We start from the raw sequence: 21,788 nt of genomic DNA on the forward strand, positions 1-21,788 counted from the left end.
CTTGGTGAATGTCCTATGTGCAGTTGAAAAGAATGTATTCTGCAGTTATTGGTTATGATGTTCTGTGTTAAGTCTCCAACTATAGTGGTTTTACTAGTTCTGTCAATTTGTTTCATTTTCAGACTCTGTTATTAGGCACATGTACTTTTATAGTTATTTTTTATGTACTAACCTTTATATTATTATGGAACATCCCACTATATCTTGCTGATATTCGAGGTTATTAATTCTGTTTGTCCTCATTTTAAAGTTTACCACTCCAGCTTTTGTCAGCTTGATATTTATGTGACTTTTTTATCATTATCAAATGGTCCTTTTTATCTCAGCTAATATTCCTTGTCATTGATTCTGTTTGTTTATTATTAAAATTAGTCACCAGCTTTTGTCTACTGGATATTCACATGGTATGTCAATTTTCATCCTTTTAGTTTAAACAAATCTAGGTCTTTGTGTTTTAAAGTACTTTTCCTGCAAAAAGCATAAAGGCACTTTTTTATTGACTCTCAGCCCCTGTGTGAGAAATAGTGTTTAGTTCATTTACATTTGATGTAATTGCTATAGCTAGATTTAAACTTATTTTGCCATTTCCTTTCTGTTAATCCCATCTGTTTTTTTTCTCCTCTTACAATTTTCCCCCCTCCGGTTAGTTTTTCTCTTTCATTTGTTATGTCTATGTTTTTCTTTATGGCCTTGAACAAATTTATCATAGTTGCTTTAAAGTGCTTTTCTGCTGATTTCAGTATCAGGGTCATTTTGAGGTCTTTTTTGTAGACTCCTTTTTTTACATTTTCCTTTTCTTCCCTAATTTTTAATAACTTCTATTGTTGATAACATGTTGAAGCTCCTCTGCAGCCTGTTGTCTTTCTCTGCAAAGTCTTGATTCTTGTTCAAGCAGACCATTGACTTGCCAGAACTCAAACTTTGTCCCCCACTTTCAGCTGTAAGTTGTTGCTTTTCTCCAGGGCCCCCTAGAGTCTTACCTGAGTGTGCATAATTCAGGAACTTGTAGGTATTTAGTTGGGATTCATACAAACATTTCATGGCTCACTTCTTGGCAACTCTTTCTTTTGTGTAGACTATTGAGTGCCCTCAGATGAAAAGCCACATAAAATCAAATGTTACCTGGTAAGATTTCCTCTTACCCTTACTCTCGTTTCTACCAACTTTTGGTCGTGCTCTAGTGCTTTTATGTTGTGGAGCTTTTTTCTTTCTCAGAATGTATAAATGTTAGAGTTCTCCAGTATTGGGGAAAGTCATGTTAATGTGTGTAAAGTATAAATACATCCACAAGGCTGCTTGATAAAATGCTTATCTCAGATTAGTAAGTAAATTTAACTTTTTTTCCTATTCGAAATTAACTACATTGAATAACCTGTTTATAATCAGACAAAAAAGTTATTTAAAGATGTGGTAGGAAACAATAAGATCTGTTCTCTTTGATGAACCTGTAGCTCTAGCTTGCTTTTATTTTAAGTTATTATGATTACCAATAGTGACTGATTGTCATTTCATACTCAAAGCTCAATTTTTCAAGGTAGTTTTCAAATTCGGCTCATGATACAGTATATTTTAAAAGTTTACATTTCAGGACTTTTCAAAATGAAATATCTCATTTCTTTCTACATAGCTAAATGCAAAATTTTATTCCTGTTTTTGTTTATTAGCTAAATGCATTGAAAAACTCACAATCATTTAGTAGCTACTACACAGTAAATCTTAAGTAAAAGTCAGCTGTCAGAAAATGGAGTTCTTATTGGATAGCATAAATGTGACATGTTTTGCCAGAAATATCCTTGAGTCTTCATAAGTTTAAAGAAAGTTTATTTTAAAGAAAAATATAGGTCAGGCGCGGTGGCTCACACCTTTAATCCCAGCACTTTGGGAGGCCGAGGCAAGCAGATCACGAGGTCCGGAGATCGAGACCATCCTGGCTAACACGGTGAAAGCCCGTCTCTACTAAAAATACAAAAAAAAACATAGCTGGGCGTGGTGGTGGGCCACTGTAGTCCCAGCTACTTAGGAGCCTGAGGCAGGAGAATGGTGTGAACCCAGGAGGTGGAGCTTGCAGTGAGCTCAGATCATGCCACTGCACTCCAGCCTGGGCAACAGAGCAAGACTCCGTCTCAAAAAATATATATATATATATGTTTGTGTATATATATATAAACATATATATACACATGCACACACACTATATGCAGAGATTTTATAGAATTAGAAAATATTAACCTGAAAGAAGTGATAATCATATTGTCAGGTGCGTTTACATTTTTTAAGAAAATAAAAAAATTAAAAATATTGTTTTAAGAATAGAGAGCCTGCTTCTCCACTGCATTAAATAGAATTGCATTTAAAGATTCCATTTGTCATGTGTATAGTGAAATAAGAATACTTAGCATTTGTATTTCAAAATACCTAGTGTAACATTGTGTATATGTGATCTGATAGATGTTGAAGAAAATGAAGATGCTGGAGCAGCCTCTCTGCCCACTCAGCCAACTCAGCCATCATCATCTTCAACTTATGACCCAAGCAACATGCCGTCAGGCAACTATACTGGAATACAGATTCCTCCGGGTGCACACGCTCCAGCTAATACACCAGCAGAAGTGCCTCATAGCACAGGTAGGAAACTATAACTGAATGATTTATTTAATTCCCCTTTTATAAATAAGAACTGCATTTCTTATCATATATGTGCCTCATAATGATGGTCGTGAAACATGACAAGTTCCTTGAATTCCATTTGAACCCACAAGAAACATTAAATTATTTTAATTAAAGTTTTAATAAAAGTTGTGTTCTAGTTATTTGAGAAATGACAAGTATTATGTGCATTGATTGCTATTAACCTTATATTTTATTAATAAGATTAGTTTCTATGCTTTTCATATATATGCTGTTTTTCTTTTTCTTCTCTTCCCTTTCTTTTCCCCTCACTGTTGTTTTAGAATGGCTCAGAGGTGAGTGGGGTTGATTATAGGATGTGTCAGTTAGGGTCTCACTGTGATACCTAGGTTTGTTTCATTCCCTTGGGACTATGCCTCTGCCCGTGATAGGGAGTAGGCTTTAAGGCATAAAATCTCAGTAACAATGAAATCATAAGACAAGTGAAAGGAGGGATTTGGGTTATTTTTTTTTTAACCTTACAAATGTGACACTTTAAAAAACTAACAGGAAAGAGAGACCTATCTTTGAATAAATCAGTGGTTTATGTGTATGTTTTTATTTTTAAAAATCTGACAAAATTAGTCCTCAGTAGTTAAGTCAGGGTCAGTAAAGACACTTTGACAAAATTTCAGTTACTCTTCCCTTTAATTGCATTGTTGACAAAGTGTCACCTTTATCTCCAAGTAGGACACTTGCAACTGTAATTTAAATTTTACATTTAATTTAATTTTTTCAGAAACTTTTCTTAAAAATTTACTTTTATCCCAGGTGACTTATGGTCTAAACTATATAAATGCTTTAAAATACTTAATGAATGGAATGATAGTCATCCTTCGAGCCCTGATTTCTACTGTTCCTATTATGCAACACACTGTTACTTTATTGACTTTCATTTGTCAGCCTTATTTTACCCAAACCTTGTAAGTTATTTTACGTGAATTACATTATATGCAAGTTTTCTATTTTGACCATCGTAACATCAAGTATGATTAATGTCTTTCCTCCTATTTTAAACTTTCAAGTTTATATTATCTGCAAAAATATTGCTAACATTTTCTTTAAGATTATTGATGAAATGATAATTTTAGCACTGATCTCTTTTTGTGTCTTCATTCAGCATATTTTACCCTGACATTTCAATATTTTATGGCCTGTGTGATGACATTATTAGACAAACCTATTTGCATTTATTTTGGAAGTAAAATTTCTTGGAACACTATTAAGTATTTTGTTATGTTTAGAAATATTTGTTATTTCCAGTGTAGAATAATGTAAGTGAAACCAGCTACTTAGATCTCTTTGCCTTAGATGAATACTGTTCAAATTATACTTGAAGGTTTAAATCTGATCAAGAGTCCCAGACACAAGCATTCTATAGAGGAGCCAAGAGGAAATAAAATGCATTTAGGAGGCAAATCATATTGGTTATTTGTTTCTACCCCATGCTAAAGCATAAACTCAGCTGATATTTAACTTCTCATGACCTTAATTTTTCCTCTTTTGAATATGAAATTAATCATATTTCTCATGGTTATTTTAATTATTAAAAGGGAAAAACTATAAAAATGGACTAGTAGTAGGCCTATCACAAAATCAGTGTTCAGCAAATTAGCCTCCTTTCCCTCTTTTTTTTCCTTTTCCTTCCTGTTTCTGTGCCAAGGAGAGACAAGGTATTTAATGGCAAGTTAATGATCACTTAAAATTATTGTGCAAATCAAGAGAAGTATCACAACTGGGGGTAGGATATTAACCTTATAGAAAGACTGTCCAAAAAGTTTTTAGACAGTATATCTCCAGGCAGAGTTGTGGCATGGGCATATCAATGTATATTTTATATATAGGTAAACTCTATGAGTATACGAAAGAGAAAACACTTTTAGTAGGAGGCTATAGTAGATTGATCCATATGAAATTGTTAGTTTTGTGTAACAAAAACGATACAGTATTGGTAGTCTTATATGTTCAAACTAATACACAATGTATCTCCTGGCTAGAATAGTCATGACATAAAGATAAATATTAGGTGGTTTTCCATTAGAAAGTTTTCTGTCATAAACAGTTCAATTTGATCCAGTTAACTCTAGCATGAGCCTCTTGTTTTCTCTTTTGTTCCTTAGTGGGAAGAATAAAACTAAAAAACTTAAAACTTTTATAGAATGAGATCTAAACATATTTTATACACTCTTGTAGCCTTACCAGTCAAATGATTATCATAGCTAATTTCCACACTTATTCTCGCACAACTATATTATATGTTACTGTCTTTAATTCACAAACTCTCAAGAGACTAAGCAGTTATTCTAAGAAAACAAACATACCCGGTAAGGACAGAACCAGGATTTGAATCCAAGTTTTTTTGACTTCATGTTTTGGCCACCTGCCTTCTATGTTCCTTCCTCCAAGGAATTCAAATCCTCTCAAAACCTACTTTTCTGATAGTATATTTCCCCTTAAGATTGGTTTGAGATGTTGAAATCTCCTTTTAGCCCCTGATTTTTTTTCTATTATATTTGAAACGGTAAAAAAAAAGAAGTTCATAGTTGCCTAATAAAAAACAAAATAATGTTTTTAATGTATAAATAATAGCAAATGTTTCCCTTCTTACTCACTTTAAGAATGATTTATTTTCTCTCATATAAAGGTCCAGGATGCACTTTTATCAAAGGGAAATCCTTAAGATAGCTGAAAAGAATAGTATGTACTAATTTGCAGTTTTTAGTTCTTCCACAAAAAAGCAAAGGGGGTGCAATGAGGACAGGGATAGTGATTGTTTAAACAGGCGAAATGTTTGCTTCTTGTGCTTTCACCACTGCACAAATATCACATGTAGTTGATACAGTGTGTTTTTTTCTTTCTCAGGAAACATAAGCTTTTTACAGTTCATATTACAGGAGAAGATTTTAGTAATAAAGCTAGATTAAATAATAAAGTTATTTTTTGATCAAAGCTAGCCTTTCATTGTAAAATGCAACTCACTTCATAGATCAAAATATAGGCTGTGTACTTGTGTCAGAAGTACCATGTTTGCATTCTTCTGTAAGCTTTGATATCCTATTGTTGATACTCTGGCCTACGCATTTCTGTCAACACTATTTCTCATGATTAAGGTTTCACTCATTCTTTGCTTATGCTGTTCCTCATAGGTAATGTAGGTAACATGTCTTTCTCTCTTTTTCTGTGTCTTTCCAAATGTTATGTTCTTTCAGGAGTCTGTTTAATCACACTTTCTGGATAGCCTTCTCTATTTAGAGATTTGTTTGGAGTATTTTAATTTAGGCAGAAATGCAAATTACTTAGCAACGAATGGCATTGATCTATAGATTGGACCGTTAAAGTGTGGTAGATTTACCTTGTTTATAAAGATGTATATGAAAAATACATGTAATCTACATAAGCTATAGGTACACCTGCTTCAAAGCACTAGACACGACTAGTCTCTGAAGATCCATCTCAGATTTTACATTCTAGCATTTTTAAAATAATATATATTTATGTGCCTTTCAGTGTTTGGCAACTTTTATGGAGAAAATTGTCAGATGTTTATAATTTAAATACATTCGGTGAGTATTTATCAAAATCAAGCAAAAAAATAGTCATTGAATAGATCAGCCTAAAATTGGTCTGTCTCCTCACTTTGGATTTATATTTTATACAGTTTTCTATAAATGTATTCATATACACAGTATATAAGAATATTTACTGCAGCATTATTTGTAATAGCAAAAGATTGGAAATTAAAACTTAAATGTCCATCAGTAATGGATTGCTTTATAAACTATGCAATGCAGAGAATGGGACACTAACCATTAAAAACAGCACAACTTATATGTATTAATCTGGAATTATTGCTAGGACACATTAAGTGAAAAATGCATAAAACAGTATAGTATGCAGAACTTACTACCATTTGCAAAACACGCACACAAAGTATGCCTTCTGGAAGATTTTGGTTTAGACAAGTACACAAATTTCTCAGCAGAGAATAGCATTGACATATATGTGGATTGGATTGGACACAGTTATTCGTAGGTAGGTGGAAAGGTGTCATAGAAACTGGTGCTAGCCCTAAAGTGCTTTGGAGTAGGAGAGGCAGGCTTTCTCCTTTATATTTTTTTGTACTATATAAAATTTGTATTTCACTGTTCATCTGTATCCCTATGTACTTTAAAATTTTTCAATTTTTAGTTAAAAAACAAGATTTGTATGGCTTTTAATAGTTCCAAAGAGTATAAATACGGAGCGAGTTTGTCCCTAAGCACAATTAAGTGAGGTAAATAATGTATATTTAAACCATTTTTTCTCTTAGGTTAGGAATGAGAAAAATCTTAAAAGTTAAAACTTCACACCAGAAGAACTTTGGAACTTCATACCAGAGAAACTTTAGACCTTTAGAAAATTTTAGAACTTCAGCCATCTTTTGTGAAACCATTATTCTAGAACTCTCAGTGGATACATATCCATTCCCCTAGAAACTTCCTCTTTATTTAACCTTTTTCTCTGTTTCCTTTTTCTCCAGCATTTTTCCCACTTTACCCTTTCTACAAATTGCCTATTCGAATTCAGTGTATTAATTTGGCAAACAATCCATTTTGAAAGACTGTTTAACTCCATTGATTTACCATAATCAACTTTTCCTCATTTTATTTTCCTGCTGATAGAATCATTTCAGTCCTTTTTGGGGGGGAGGGACTTTTAACACTTTTTGTTAGTTTTTTAGATGATTAATAAATAATCTTCAACTTTAGTATATTCCTTACCATTAATCAAGAATGCTAAGTTACTCATTAATATGACAGTTTTGAAACATTGTAACAAAGTCAAAACTGTTATTTATTGGATAATTGTTAGGATATATAAAAATATCTTAAAATGTGTAAACTAGAGAATTACAAATATTAATTTGGAATTTCATGCACAGTGATGAAACTGGATTCATCTTCTAAGTTAAACTAAATTAGAATTTTGTCTTACTTTATCACCAAATTAAATTGGCTGAGAAATTGAAAAGTAGGAAGTCTGTTAATTCTACAGAATTTGGTAAGCTTTAATTGAGAAGTAATCTGAAGCATTAGACAAAATATATATTAGGAAAGCATAACCGATACACATATGTAAACACTTGATACCCTCCAACATCAAATAAGTATATCCAATTAGAATCCATTGATGTTTCAAGAAAATAAACAAAGTAATGAAATTGCCTCATGATTTTTAAGTGCTACCCTACTGTATAATTAAAAAGTGTAATACTTTTATACTCATTTATGCTTTTCTGATTTGCAGGTGTAGCAAGTAATACTATCCAACCTACTCCACAGACTATACCTGCCATTGATCCCGCACTTTTCAATACAATTTCCCAGGGTAAGTCAGCTGACTGTTTTGTGAGATACATTTATCTCCTGTTTTGGGTTGCTGTTTTGTAATTTTACCTTGACAGTACCATATATTTAAATGTTGTTACTTAAATTTGCATTTCTAGGTAATTTGAAATAAATTTCCTTGAATGCCTATGTTCACTAGATTCTCAAATGAGCCAGGATTGTTTGATATTAAAAATACCAACATCCAAAGGTGTCCTCTTTTGTTACAGTTCTTTTCTTCATGCAGTACCGAATATAGAGGAGCAAACGTATAGCCAAGGCTGCCATGGAAGCCTATGCTAGATTATATTAATTTAGTTCATGATTATTGTGAGTTCTGATTGTGACTTATCTACAGTGTTATTAAATTATCTAAAAAGAAAGGAACTGACCATTATTGAAAATAAAAATCTCTGAGGTTACTTTGGTTGGTTGATTTACAGGCTAAATGATTGGTTTAAGTATAATCTTTACTTCTCTGTTTTTTAGCCCAAATCAGGCATTGTGTTTATTTTGGTCTTTCTCATTCAGACTTTTGTTTTCTTCATATGTCAGATGATATTTAATCCTTTTATATTCAAAGTAAAGATCTTTTTTGTTTTGTTTTGTTTTTTGAGATGGAGTCTCGTTCTGTCCCCAGTCTGGAGTGCAGTGGCGCAATCTCAGCTCACTGCAACCTCTGCCTCCCGGGTTCAAGCAATTCTCCTACCTCAACTTCCCCAGTAGCTGGGACTACAGGTGTGCACCACCATGCCCAGCTAATTTTTATATTTTTAGTAGAAATGGGGTTTCACCATGTTGGCCAGGGGATGGTCTCGATCTCTTGACCTCATGATCCAGCTGCCTCAGCCTGCCATAGTGCTGGGATATTTGGTAAGCTTTAATTGAGCTACCGTGCCCAGCCATTTATTTCTAATAGCTGTTATTTAGTTTCCTCTGATACTGTCTGTCGGTGTGTTTTCACCTCGAATTTTCTGTTCTCCCTGTATGAGTGGGAACTGGCTAATTAAGCCTTCCTGCCTCTCAGCCATTGAATGAGGAGAGCCTTTTGTGGGTGAGCTGGATATCATACCTACCTTAAGAGTCCTAACACTGTCTGGGCAGTTTGTTACACAGTTTTAGGGAGATGTTCTTTAAATCTCTTGTCAATTTTCCCTTTTCAGTTTTTTCATTCTTTTTCTCTTCTCTTCTCCTTTTCAGTTTTGTAGATTTATTTCCTTTTGTGTTACTTTATCATTTCATTATGGTTTCAGGAGGAAGAATAGTTAATTATATATGCTTAGTATAACACATAGAACCAGAACCCTAGAATTCTTTACCCATCTAAACTGTTAGGCAGGTGTTAGGGCAAAATAATTTTTATATATGTAAGAATTCTCACCTTTTGCCTAGCACATACCTTTTTTAAGGAACTTAACTCAGGATGTCCTCCATCAAGATGAGGGTGGTAATTAAGCAAAAGAGAAATATGAGATATACGAAATGGTGAAATATACTTCTTTAGATACTCTAAAGAAGAAAGATTCTATGATAGCTTTCCCACATGCTTGGAAAGCAATTGCTCCAAAATTAGAAGAGGAAATTGGAGAACTCCCCTCCTTTAAGAAAAGTAACATGAATTTCATGTAATATATGGAATAGAAGCTTCAGAATATGAAAGACATAGATAAGAAGCCATAGAATCCTGCCAGTAAGGAAAAAAAAAACTAAAACAAAACATCTAAGAAAAATTTTGATATTATATAAGAAATCTCAATTTGGAAGCAAACAAAAATATGCCATGATTTTGAACAGTAATAGAATTATGGAATATAAAAGAAAAGGATTTCATTTGACTTAATTATGACAAAACATAGAGTACTTTATTCAGGATGAAATATAAACATCAACACTGACATTTTAACATTATACTGGAAGTCCTAGCTAGTGCAGTAAGAAAGGAAAAAGAAAAGCTATAAATATAGGGAAAGAAAAAATAACACTATTTTTGTTCATAGATGACATGATGATCTGTAGAAAATCTGGAAGAATCAATCAAAAAACTGATAAGCAGTTATAGCTGGATTGCTGTATACATGATTAATATGCAAAAATTAATTGCTTTCCACATAGCACAAAACAAGTGGGATTTCAAATTAAAATACACTGCCATTGTGTTTGTATTTACATAAACACAACAATTGAAAACAAAGTACCATTTACATTAGCATTCCACCAAAAATATTCAGGCATAAATGTAACAAAACCCATTACAAGATCTATATGAGGAAAACTACAAAATGCTGATGAAAGAATCAAAGAATTACATAAATGGAGATTTCATAATCATGCATAAGAAGACTCTGTATTCTCAAGATGTTAGTTCTTCCCAGCTTGATCTATAGATTATGGACAGTTCCCATCAAAATCCCAGCAAGTTATTTGGTGCATATGAACTCCAACTATCTAAAGTTTATACGGGGTGGTAGAAGACCCAGAATAGTCAACATAGTATTGAAGGAGAAGAACAAAGTTGGAGGACTGACACCACCTAGACTTCAAAACATAAATCTGCAGTAAATTAGACAGTATGGTATTGGCGGAAGAACAGACAAATAGATCAGTGAGACAGAGAGTCCAAAAAATAGACCCATATAGAAAAAGTCATATGATCTTTGGCAAAGGAGCAAAGGGAATACCATTGTAAAAAGATACTCTTTTCAACAAATGGTGCCGGAATAACAGGACAGTCACATACAGCAAAAAAAAAAAAAAAAAAAAGTGAATCTAGACACAGACCTTCCACTCATCTCAACATTTAACTCAAAATGGTATGATGCCTAAATTTGAACTCCAAAACTAGGGACTTCTGGTTCCAAAATGGCAATGTAGAAGCATACTGACTTCATTCCCCACCAACAGAAAACAAAAAAAACAAATATACAGCACCGAGATCGACACCAGCAACAACCCAGAGCCCAAGTATGAGGATGAAATAGTTCCTGGGGCCACAGAGAAGTGGAAAAACTCCAGTAGGAGAATCGGACTTTCACTTTCATGATGCTTCTGCCCTGTCCTTATGCCCACACAGAAAATCTCCGCCACCTCATAATTTCTACACTGGAAGAAGTAAAATTGAAGTGGTCAACCATCGTCCCCACCTTCTTGGGTTCCTTGGCAGGAGACCTGTCCTTGCCTTAACCCACAGGTAGCATCATGACTGCCTGAAGGGAAAATACCACTGAAGACCAGCAGCGACTATTATTCCCAGCCCCAGGAACTTCACTCTGCATCTTGGCCAAAGGAGACACCAAATCAGAGTGGCTGTTCAGCAGTACTAAGCTGCAGGAGGTATATTTCCTAGGTCCTGTAAGCACAAACCCCTACCTCGTCTGCCTTCCCACACTGCCAGTGTAATCCATTTGGGACATTCAGTGCTCCAAACATTTACTAGAACTGAGGGAAACCTGGGCTTACAGCGCCACCTAGAGCTGAAAAGGAGGTAGCGACATAGCAGTGAAGATTTGTCAGCAAATACATGCAATAAAAACCAAAACAAGCTGGACAGAGATAACTGGAATAAATAACTAATTCTTCCAGTGCAAAGACATGGGAAAGACCCACAAGAAACAACAGCAAACAGGGAATCATGACCTTCTCAAAAGGACAAAGCAAAAATCCTGGCCCAGCACGGTGGCTCAAGCCTGTAATCCCAGCACTTTGGGAGGCTGAGGTGGGCGGATTACCTGAGGTCAGGAGTTCAAGACCATCCTGGCCAACATGGTGAAACCCTATCTCTCTACTGAAAATACAAACAAAAAAAATTAGCTAAGCGTGGTGATGCATGCCTATAATCCCAGCTACTTGAGAGGGTGAGGCAGGAGAATCACTTGAACCTGGGAGGCGGAGAGTGCAGTGAGCCAAGATCGCCCCACTGCACTCTCCAACCTGGGTGGCAGAATGAGACTCCGTCAAAAAAAAAAAATAAATCCCAAAACTAACCCTAACAAAACAGCAGTTTGTGAGCTCTCTGACCAAGACTTCAGAATAACAATTTTAAGAAAACTCATTGACCTCTAAGATAATACAGAAAAGCCATAAAGAAATTTGACAGATACTGGAATACTTTTTCAAAACAAAAAATAAAATATTAGAACTGCTAAATACATTTGCTGAACTGGAAAAGTCTTTTGAGGCTCTCAACAGCAGAATGAACTAAGCAGAGGAAAAAAATCGGTGAGCTCAAAGACCAGCTATTTGAAAATACACAGTCAGAGGAGGGAAAAAAGAGAATGAAAATGACTGGCTACAAGATATAGATATCTACCTCAGAAGACCAAATCTAAGAGCCATTGATGTTCAAGAGGGAGCTGAACGAGAGGTAGAAAGCTTATTCAAAGAAATAATAACTGAAAACTTTTCAAAACTTGAGAAAGACATAAATATCCAGGTACAGGAAGGTCTTTCAACACCGAACAGATTCAACCCCCAAATAAGACTACCTAAAGGCATGTAGTAATCAAATGCTAAAGGCCAAGGACAAAGAGAAGGTCCTTAAAACAGCAAAAGATAAGAAGCAAATAGCCTATAAAGGAGCTCCAAGTCATCTGGCAACAGCCTTCTCAACAGGCCAGGAAGGATTGGAACAACATTTTCAAAAAAAAACTGTCATCTAAGAATATTGTATCCAGCAAAATCGTCACTCAAATATGAAGGAGAGATACAGTCTTTCCTAAACTCAAAAGCGGACCCATCTTGCAAGAAAAGCTAAGGGGAGTTCTTCAGTCTGAAAGAAAACACTAATGTGCAGAAGAAAACATTTCAAGGTATAAAATCCACTGGTAGAATTAATACTTTGTATAGAATTTTTTAGTATGGAGCAATTTTATAATACAGAGAATAGAGCAGTTAGGCAAAAGAAAGAAAATTCATCCAAATTGAAAAGGAAGAAAACAAATTAGCCTTGCTCACAGATGACATGATCTTATGCCTATAAAAACCTGAATACTCCACCAAAAAACTGTTGGAACTGATAAATTTAGTGAAGTTACAGGATACAGAATCAACATACAAAAATCAGTAGCATTTATAAACACCAACAGGAGATAATCTGAAAAACAAATTAAGAAAGCAATCCCATTTACCACAGCTACAAAAAATATAAAATACCTGGGAATTGATCTAACTAAAGAAGTGAGATAGCTATGTAAGAAAAACTATATAAAATTCTGATGAATGTAATAGAAGTGGACACATAAAAAATGTAAAGATACTCCATGCTTATGGATTAGAAGAATTAATATTATTAAAATGACAATGCTACCCAAAGCAATCTACAGATTCCGTGCAGTCCCTATCAAAATGCCAATGACATTCTTCACAGAATGACATTTCACCAAAAAATAAGAACCCTAAGATTTAAATAGAATGATAAAAGACCCTGAATAGCAAAAGCAGAACTGAGCAAAAAGAGCAAAGCTAAAGACATCACACACTGTCTGATTTCAAAATTTACTACAAAGCTATGATAATCAAAACAACACGGTACTGACATAAAACCATACACATGGAGCAGTGGAACAGAACAGAGAATCCTGATATACATTTATGCATTTACAACCAACTCATTTTTGACAAAGGTGCCAAGAACCTACAATGGGGGAAGAACAATCTTTTCAATAAATAGTGCTGGGAAAACTGGATAACTGTATGCAAAAGAATGGAAGTAGACCCCTATCTCTCATGATACACAAAAATCAAATCAAAATGAATTAAAGACTTACATCTGAAACTTCAAATCTAAGACCTATGAAACTAATACAAGAAAACATTAGAGAAATGCTCCAGGACATTGGCCTATGCAAAGATTTTTTTGTGGAAGACCTCGAAAGCATAGGCAAATAAAGCAGAAATGGCCAAATGGGATTAGATCCAGCTAAAATGTTTCAGCATGGCAAAGGAAGAAACCAACAAAGTGAAAAGACAACCCATGGAATTGGAGAAAATATTCACAATCCATCTATCTGACAAGGGATTAATAACCAGAATATATAAGTAGCTCAGACAACTCAATAGCAAAAAACAAATAATACAATTTAAAAATGGACAAAAGATCTAACATTTCATATATGAAATGTCAAGTATATGAAAAAATGCTCAGCATCACTAATCGTAAGAGAAATACAAATCAAAATCACATTGCAATATCATTTTACCTTAAAATGGCTCATACCAAAAGACAGGCATAGAGAACAGTGCAGAGGTTTCTCAAATAACTAAAAATAGAAGTACCATATGATTCAACAATTCCAAAAGAAAATCCAAAAGAAAGGAAATCAATATGCTGCAAGAAATCTACACTCTCATGTTTATTGCAGCACTATTCACAGTAGCCAAAAACAGAATCAACCTAAATGACAATCAGTGGATGAATGAATAAAGAAAATGTGGTATATATACACAGTGGAATATTATTCAACCAAAAAAATAAAAGAATTATATTTTTGCAGCAACATGGATAGAACTACAGGTCATCGTTTTAAATAAAATAAGCCAAGCCCAGAAAGACACATATCATATGTTCTCACTCACATGTGGGAGCAAAAAAAGGTGGATCTCATGAAAACAGAGAGTAGATTGGTGGTTACCAAAGGCCAGGAAGGAAAGGGGGAAGGTGTGGAGGATGAAAATGGAAAAAAAAGAATGTATGTGTTTTTATTACCACTGAAATGTATGCTTTGAAATTGTAAAGATGGCAAATTATATATGATTACTTTACCTTAATAAAAATAAGTTTAAGAAGTAAAATGCAAAACTATAAAACCTCTAAAAGATAGCAAAGAGAAAATCCAGATGATCTTGGACTGAGCAATGACTTTTTAAATGCATGATCCATAAAAGAAAGAAATGATAAGGCAGATTTCATTAAGATTAAAATTTTCTGCCCTTCTAAAGATGCTGTGAAGAAAATGAAAAGAAAAGCCACAGACTGAGAGAAAACATTGCAAAAGGCTTATCTGATTAAGGACTGTTAACAAAATATACATAGAACTCCTATAAAACAGTAACACAGACAACCCTCTTTTAAAATTAGCAAAAGACCTTTACAGTCACCTCACCAAAGAGGATATACAAATGGAAAGCAGACATATGAGAAGATACTTCACCGCATATATCATCAGGAAAATGCAAATTAAAACAATGAGATACCACTACACACCTGTTAGAATGGCCAAAATGTACAACATTGACAACACCAAATGCTGGTGACGATGTGGAACCACAGAAACTCTCATTCATTGCTGGTGGGAATGCAAAACGATACAGCCACTTTAATAGTTTGGCAGTTTCTTACATAACTAAATGTATTTACTTTAGGATCCTGCAGTTGTGTCCTTGGTATTTATTTACCTGAATGAGTTTAAAACATATATTCACATGAAAACCTGCAAGCAAAGGTTTATAGCAGCTCTGTTTATAATTGCCAAAACATGGATGGAACCAAGATTATCTTTCTGTAGGTGAATGGATAAATAAACTGCAGTACATCTAGACAATGGGATATTATTCAGTGCTAGAAGGAAATGAGCTATCAAGCTATGAAAAGACATGGAGGAAACTTAAATGCATATTACAAAGTGAAAGGAACCAATTTTAAAAAGCTATATACTGTATAATTTCAAGTGTGTGACATTCTGAAAAAGGCAAACAATAGAGGAGGTAGAAGATCAGCAGTTGCCAAGAGTTAGGGGGAGAGGGAGGGATGAATAAGTGGATCACAGAGAAGTTTTAGGGCAGTGAATCTGTTTTGCATGACACTGTGTATTAGTCTGTTCTCATACTGCTATAAAGAACTACCTGAGACTGGGTAATTTGTGAAGAATAGAGGTTTAAGATTCACAGTTACACAGGCTTAACAGTAAGCATGACTGGGAGGCCTCAGGAAACTTAAATCATGGCGAAAGGTGAAGGAGAAGCAGGCATCTTCCTCACATGGCAGCAGGAGACAGGGAAGGGGGAAGTGCCACACACTTTTAAACCATCAGATCTCATGAGACCTCACTATCACAAGAACAGCAAGGGGGACATCCACCCCCATGATCCAGTTACCTCTCACCAGGCCTCTTCTTCAGTTCAACATAGGTTTGGGCAGGGACACAAGTCCAAATCATATCATTTTGTTCCTGGCTCCTCCCAAATCTCATGCCCTTCTCATATTGCAAAATACAAGTATCTCTTCTCAATAGTGCACCAGTCTTAACTTGTTTCAGCATTAACTCAAAAGTTTATAGTCCAGACTCTCACCTGAGACAAGGTAAGTCCTTTCCACCTATGAGCCTGTAAAATCAAAAGCAAGTTAGTTACTTCCAAGATACAGTGAGGATGCAGGCATTGGGTGAATGCTCCCATTCCTAATGGGAGAAATTGGCCAAAACAAAGGGGCTACAGGCACCAGGCAAGTCTGAAACCGACCAGGACAGTCATTCAATTGTAAAGCTCCAAAATAATCTCCTTTGACTCCGTGTCTCACATCCAGGTCATGCCAATGCAAGGGGTGGGCTCCCAAGGCCTTGGGCAGCTCCACCCCTGTGGCTGTGCAGGGTACAGCCCCCTTGGCTGCTTTCACAGGCTGGTGTTGAGTGTCTGTGGCTTTTCCAGGTGCATGATGTAAGCTGTCAGTAGGTCTACCATTCTGGGATCTAGAGGACAGTGGCCCTCTTCTCACAGCTCCACTAGGCAGTGCCCCAGAGTAGATGCTGCATGGGGGCTCCAACCCCACATTTATTGTCTGCATTCCTCTGATAGAAGTGCTCCATGAGTGCTCCACCAGTGCAGCACACTTTTGCCTGAACATCCAGGCATTTCCATACATTCTTTGAAATCTAGGCGGAGGTTCTCAAACCTCTGCTCTTGCCTTCTGCACACCTATAGGGCCAACAGCATGTGGATGCCACCAAGGCTTGGGGCTTGTACCCTCTAAAACCATGGCCCAAGCCACACCTTGGCCCCTTTTAGCCATGGCTGGAGCTGGACCAGCTGGGGTGCCATGTCCCAGGGCTGCACAGAGCAGCTGGCCCTGTATCTGGCTCATTAAACCATTTTTTCTTTCTAGGTCTCCAAGCCTGTGATGGCAGGGTCTGCCGTGATGGTCTGTGAAATGCCCTAGAGACATTTTCCCCCACTGTCTTGGCTGTTAACATTTGGCCCCTCTTTACTTATGCACATTTGGGTGATAGGCTTATATTTTGCCCCAGAAAATAGGTTTTTCTTTTGTACCACATAGTCAGGCTGCAAATTTTCCAAACTTTTATGCTCTGCTTTTTAAATATAAGTTCCAGTTTTGGATAATCTCTTTGTTCATGCATATGAGCGTATACTTTTAGAAACAGCCAGGTCACCTCTTGAATGCTTTGCTGCTTAGAAATTTCTTCTGCCAGATACCCTAAATCATCTCTCTCAATTCCAAAGTTCCACAGATCTCTAGGGCAGGGGCAAAATGCCTCCAGCCTCTTGGCTAAAGCGTAGCAAAAATGACCTTCCTCCAGTTCCCAGTAAGTTCCTCGTCTCCATCTGAGACCACCTGAGGCTGGATGGACTTCATTGTCCATATCATTATCAGCATTTTGGTCAGAATCATTCAACAAGTCTCTAGGAAGTTTCAAACTTCCCCACATCTTCCTGTCTTCTTCTGAGCCTTCCACACTGTTCCAGCCTCTGCCTGTTACCCAGTTCCAACGTTGCTTCTACATTTTCAGGTATCTTTATAGCAGTGCCTCACTCCCTGTACCAATTCAGTCTGTTTTCACAGTGCTATAAAGAAGTATCAGTCTGTATCAGTCTGTTTTCACAGTGCTATAAAGAAGTACCTGAGACTGGGTAGTTTATGAAGAAAAGAGATTTAATTGGCTCACAGTTCCACAGGCTGCACAGGAAGCATGACTGGGAGGCCTCAGGAAACTTACAGTCATGTGGAAGGCGAAGGGGAAGCAGGCACCTTCTTCACATGGCAATAGGAGAATGAAGGGGGAGGTGCCACACACTTTTAAACCATTGGATTTCATGAGAACTCACTGTCACAAGAACAGCAAGGGGGACATCCACCCCCATCATCCACTCACCTCCTACCAGGCCTTTCCTCCTATTCAACAGGAGATTTGAGTGGGGACACAAATCCAAACCATATCACACTATAACAATAGATATATGTCATTATAAATTTGTCCAAACTCATGGAATGCACAACATCAAGAGTAAACCCTAACATGGACTCTGGGTAATACTGATGGATCAATGCAGGTTCATCAATTGTGACAAATGTGCCACTCGAGTTGGGGAGTTTAATAATGGAGGAAGCTATGCATGGTGGGGAAGAGAAGATAAGGGAAATCTCTGTACCTTCCTCCCAACTTTTCTGTGAACTTAAAACTGCTCTAAAAAATAAAGTGTTTTTTAAAAAATAGTGCATTTATAACCACTGTCACTACCATTACCACCACTTCTAGTACTTCTTATATCCCTTTTCTGCTACATATTTCTCCTTCGTGCTTAGTACTTAATCACCTTTTAATGCATATATGTGTGATATTAATGGATATTAAATATATTGTAATGAATTTGTGGCTGACTCTGGAGAGTGGGATTGCATAGGTAGGTATTTGAAGCACAGTGTTTACATTTTTACTTTTACGTCTCTGAATAGTATTAGAGTGTTAATGACAACTTACCTCATAAAGTTTTTTGAGCATTGGCTGGGCGTGGTGGCTCACACCTGTAATCCCAGCACTTTGGGAGGCTGAGGCGGGCAGATCACAAGGTCAGGAGATCGAGATCTTCCTGGCTAACACGGTGAAACCTCCTGTCTACTAAAAAAAAAAATAAAAAAACATTAGCCAGGTATGGTGGCGGGCGCCTGTACTCCCAGCTACTCGGGAGACTGAGGCAGGAGAATGGTGTGAACCCAGGAGGTGGAGCTTGCAGTGAGCCGAGATTGCGCCACTGCACTCCAGCCTGGGTGACAGAGCGAAACTCTTGTCTCAAAAAAAAAAACAAAAAAAAAAGGTTTTTGAGCATTAAGTGATATAATATCTGAATAGTATTTAGCACAGCCCTTGACATAATGAAATTCTGCCTGTATGCATTACTACTGTCGTTGGAATTGTTAAGTGACATCTCTTAGCAATGCCTGTATGTATGAAGGTTCTGTCTGTGTCCTATGCGTTCCATCCAAGTCAAAGGATAATAGAGTATACCAGAATGAGATTATCCAAGGCCCTTGACATAAGAATTTCTAGAACTATCTAGTAAAATTGGAAAGAGCCTCATTAGACTCATTTTGGAGATTATTTACAAGTGTTCTATCCTCTCTTATGACGTTAGATATATCAACTTTGGAAATGGATGCTTATGTTAACTGGGCACGCAGTGTTTTCTCTTCACACCAAGTGATGTTATCTTTGATCCAGTGCGGACCCAGGCTCTCTTTGCCACTGTAGTAGAGAATTTAACTGATAGTTCTAGCTCTCTTCTGCCTGATCTTGTCCTGACCTCTGAAGAGATGAAGCCCTCTTATATATAGATGGTCCTGTCTGCAACTCATCTGGAACTTATAAGCTAAGATTTCAGAAGAGAGATATATTAGACAACCCCTCTAATCTTTGAAACATCTTTTAGGTCCACTTGCACACACTGTGGTTCTGATTATGGCCTCTAGTAAATGTTAATGATAGAAAAAACAGCTTTTATTTTGGTGCATTAAGCTTATATTGACCATTTTGAGCATAAAATCAGGTAAACTGAAATTTAACACTTGTTCTCTTTCTGAAATGTGTTTACTCATATATTTTTTGTTTGTTGAGTTTTTAAATGCTAATTTTAAAGACTCATAATTAGGTGACATTTTTACTCAGTTTAAGAATTCAATTCATATTTTATTAATGAATTGTAGACTACTATATTTTTAAAATAAAGGAGAGCCTATGTGTTACAAAATAGCAAGTAACATGGTTTTTTAGCTTATATTTTTCATTGTTGAAAATAAATCTAATATCTTTATGTCTATAAATTACATTTTGGATCTAAATCTATACACTGGTTGTTATTTAGTTCTTGTATTTTATATATGAGTTATAATTAGCTATGCATGTCTGTGAACTTTATATATTTTGTATCTAATTATATTTTTCTGTTAATATATTTTCATTCACGTTTTATAAATATTGAAATTATTTCACAAAAATACAGTATTTGTGTTTTAAAATAATTTAATCCTTAGTAGATAAGTTTATAAAACAAAAATAGTAACAGAGATCTTGCCATTATACACATTTTACCTTATTAATAAGTGATACGTCAGCCAAACAGTGCTAAAGCTAATGCTGTAGAAATAAGATTAATCTGTCCATTGCGGCCCTCTTTCAGCACATCCAGTAAATTCTGGATGGATGCCCTGTATATTTAAAAGAGTGCCCCAAGAGAGGAGAGACTTAAAGCACAAAAAGTAGCATTAAAGTAAACTCAATTTTCAACGATGTTTCCTCACCTAGATAGCATATGTAGGGTAAATATATTTTGAAAAACCATTAAAGAATCTGGTAGGTATTTTTCAAGATCAGAAATATGAACTGGAGCATACCTGACTAAATTGTAAACAGAACTGCAGGATAGCTGATGTTTACGTTTAATGGGCAACAAACGCCAAGTCAGTAACCTCTGTTAAAATTGGAATCGGTAATCCCTGATTCACCACAGTGAAGGCCAAATTTTATGTAATCTTATATACTACTAGTTCAACAAATATTTGAAGACTTACTATAGCACCCTACACTAGTAAATATATGTGTATTTTAAAATCTGCAGTTTAATTAATGTTTCATTCTATATGAACTTAGTTTTAAAATAGGCTAAATAATTTAAAATACAACTTTTTCATATTCATGCAGTGAAGTTACTGAGTACCTAGAGATGCCTGGCACTGTGCTGAAAACTATAGCATATATTGTTTCAGTACTCTTTTTTGAAAATTTTAGAAAGTAATAATTTGGATCAGAATATTGTATCAGCTTGCCTGGAGTTGCTACCTACTTTGAAATCTTTGATATATAAAATATATACATATGGCAAAATTAAAAGCAACTAAATGAAGTCATTCTATTTAGCAGTACAGTCTTGCACTTATTTCAAACAGAATTGAAATATGTTATCTGCTTGTTATATTCTATGCCTCCCAGCCTTCTGATTAGTACTCCTTAGAATTCTTATAAAAATTTCCAAAGAAAATGGTGGTTATTTCAAAAGACAAGATATAATGTCCATTTTTAATTTTGTCTTTAGAAGTATATATTCAAGGAAATTTGTATCTTAGATTAAATGAAATGTTTTTAATTTTTTGTTACTGAAATTGTTTAGTTGGGCCCTACATATTAATCATACGTATAACTAGAAAACTTGCTAAGAATAAATTTTAGAGAAATAATATGAAATGGTTGTTTACATGTTTAATTGCATATTTCAGTGATATAAAATTTAAGAAACCTTAAGAGATTTTTACATAGGTGGCACAAAAATGTAAAATATTTTCATGCTTAAAATAAGCTAGGCAACCTGGTTTTCTTTACATAAAGTTTGTTATTCACTTTTTTTTATTGAAGGTGATATTTATATTCCAGCTCAAATGAGGGTTGAATTGGTTTAGTCTGTGTGTATTGTTCCATGAAGAGAAAGGCTAAGTGATTCTAGCATAGACACCAAAGCTACTCTCCTTGTTTGTCCTTGTTGCTT

At 35.4% G+C, this 21,788-nt stretch overlaps 1 protein-coding gene and 1 long non-coding RNA gene across 3 annotated transcripts in view; one reads left to right on the top strand and one right to left on the bottom strand.

Moving 5' to 3' along the window:
• The window catches only part of LOC141410063 (uncharacterized), a 44,336-nt gene extending 25,463 nt beyond the window's left edge, over nucleotides 1-18,873 (bottom strand). Inside the window, exon 1 of the long non-coding RNA XR_012433498.1 lies at nucleotides 18,737-18,873. This is a non-coding gene — a long non-coding RNA (uncharacterized lncRNA). The remainder of the gene's footprint in view (nucleotides 1-18,736) is intronic.
• The window catches only part of VTA1 (vesicle trafficking 1), a 79,086-nt gene that overhangs the window by 54,744 nt on the left and 2,554 nt on the right, over nucleotides 1-21,788 (top strand). For both annotated transcript variants that reach the window (XM_005551989.4, XM_065543467.1), the window contains exons 6-7: nucleotides 2,449-2,625; nucleotides 7,954-8,034. In XM_005551989.4, the coding sequence (XP_005552046.1) occupies nucleotides 2,449-2,625; nucleotides 7,954-8,034 (258 nt within the window). The remainder of the gene's footprint in view (nucleotides 1-2,448; nucleotides 2,626-7,953; nucleotides 8,035-21,788) is intronic.

This window comes from Macaca fascicularis, chromosome 4, assembly GCF_037993035.2.
Source record: "Macaca fascicularis isolate 582-1 chromosome 4, T2T-MFA8v1.1".
NCBI lineage: Eukaryota > Metazoa > Chordata > Mammalia > Primates > Cercopithecidae > Macaca > Macaca fascicularis.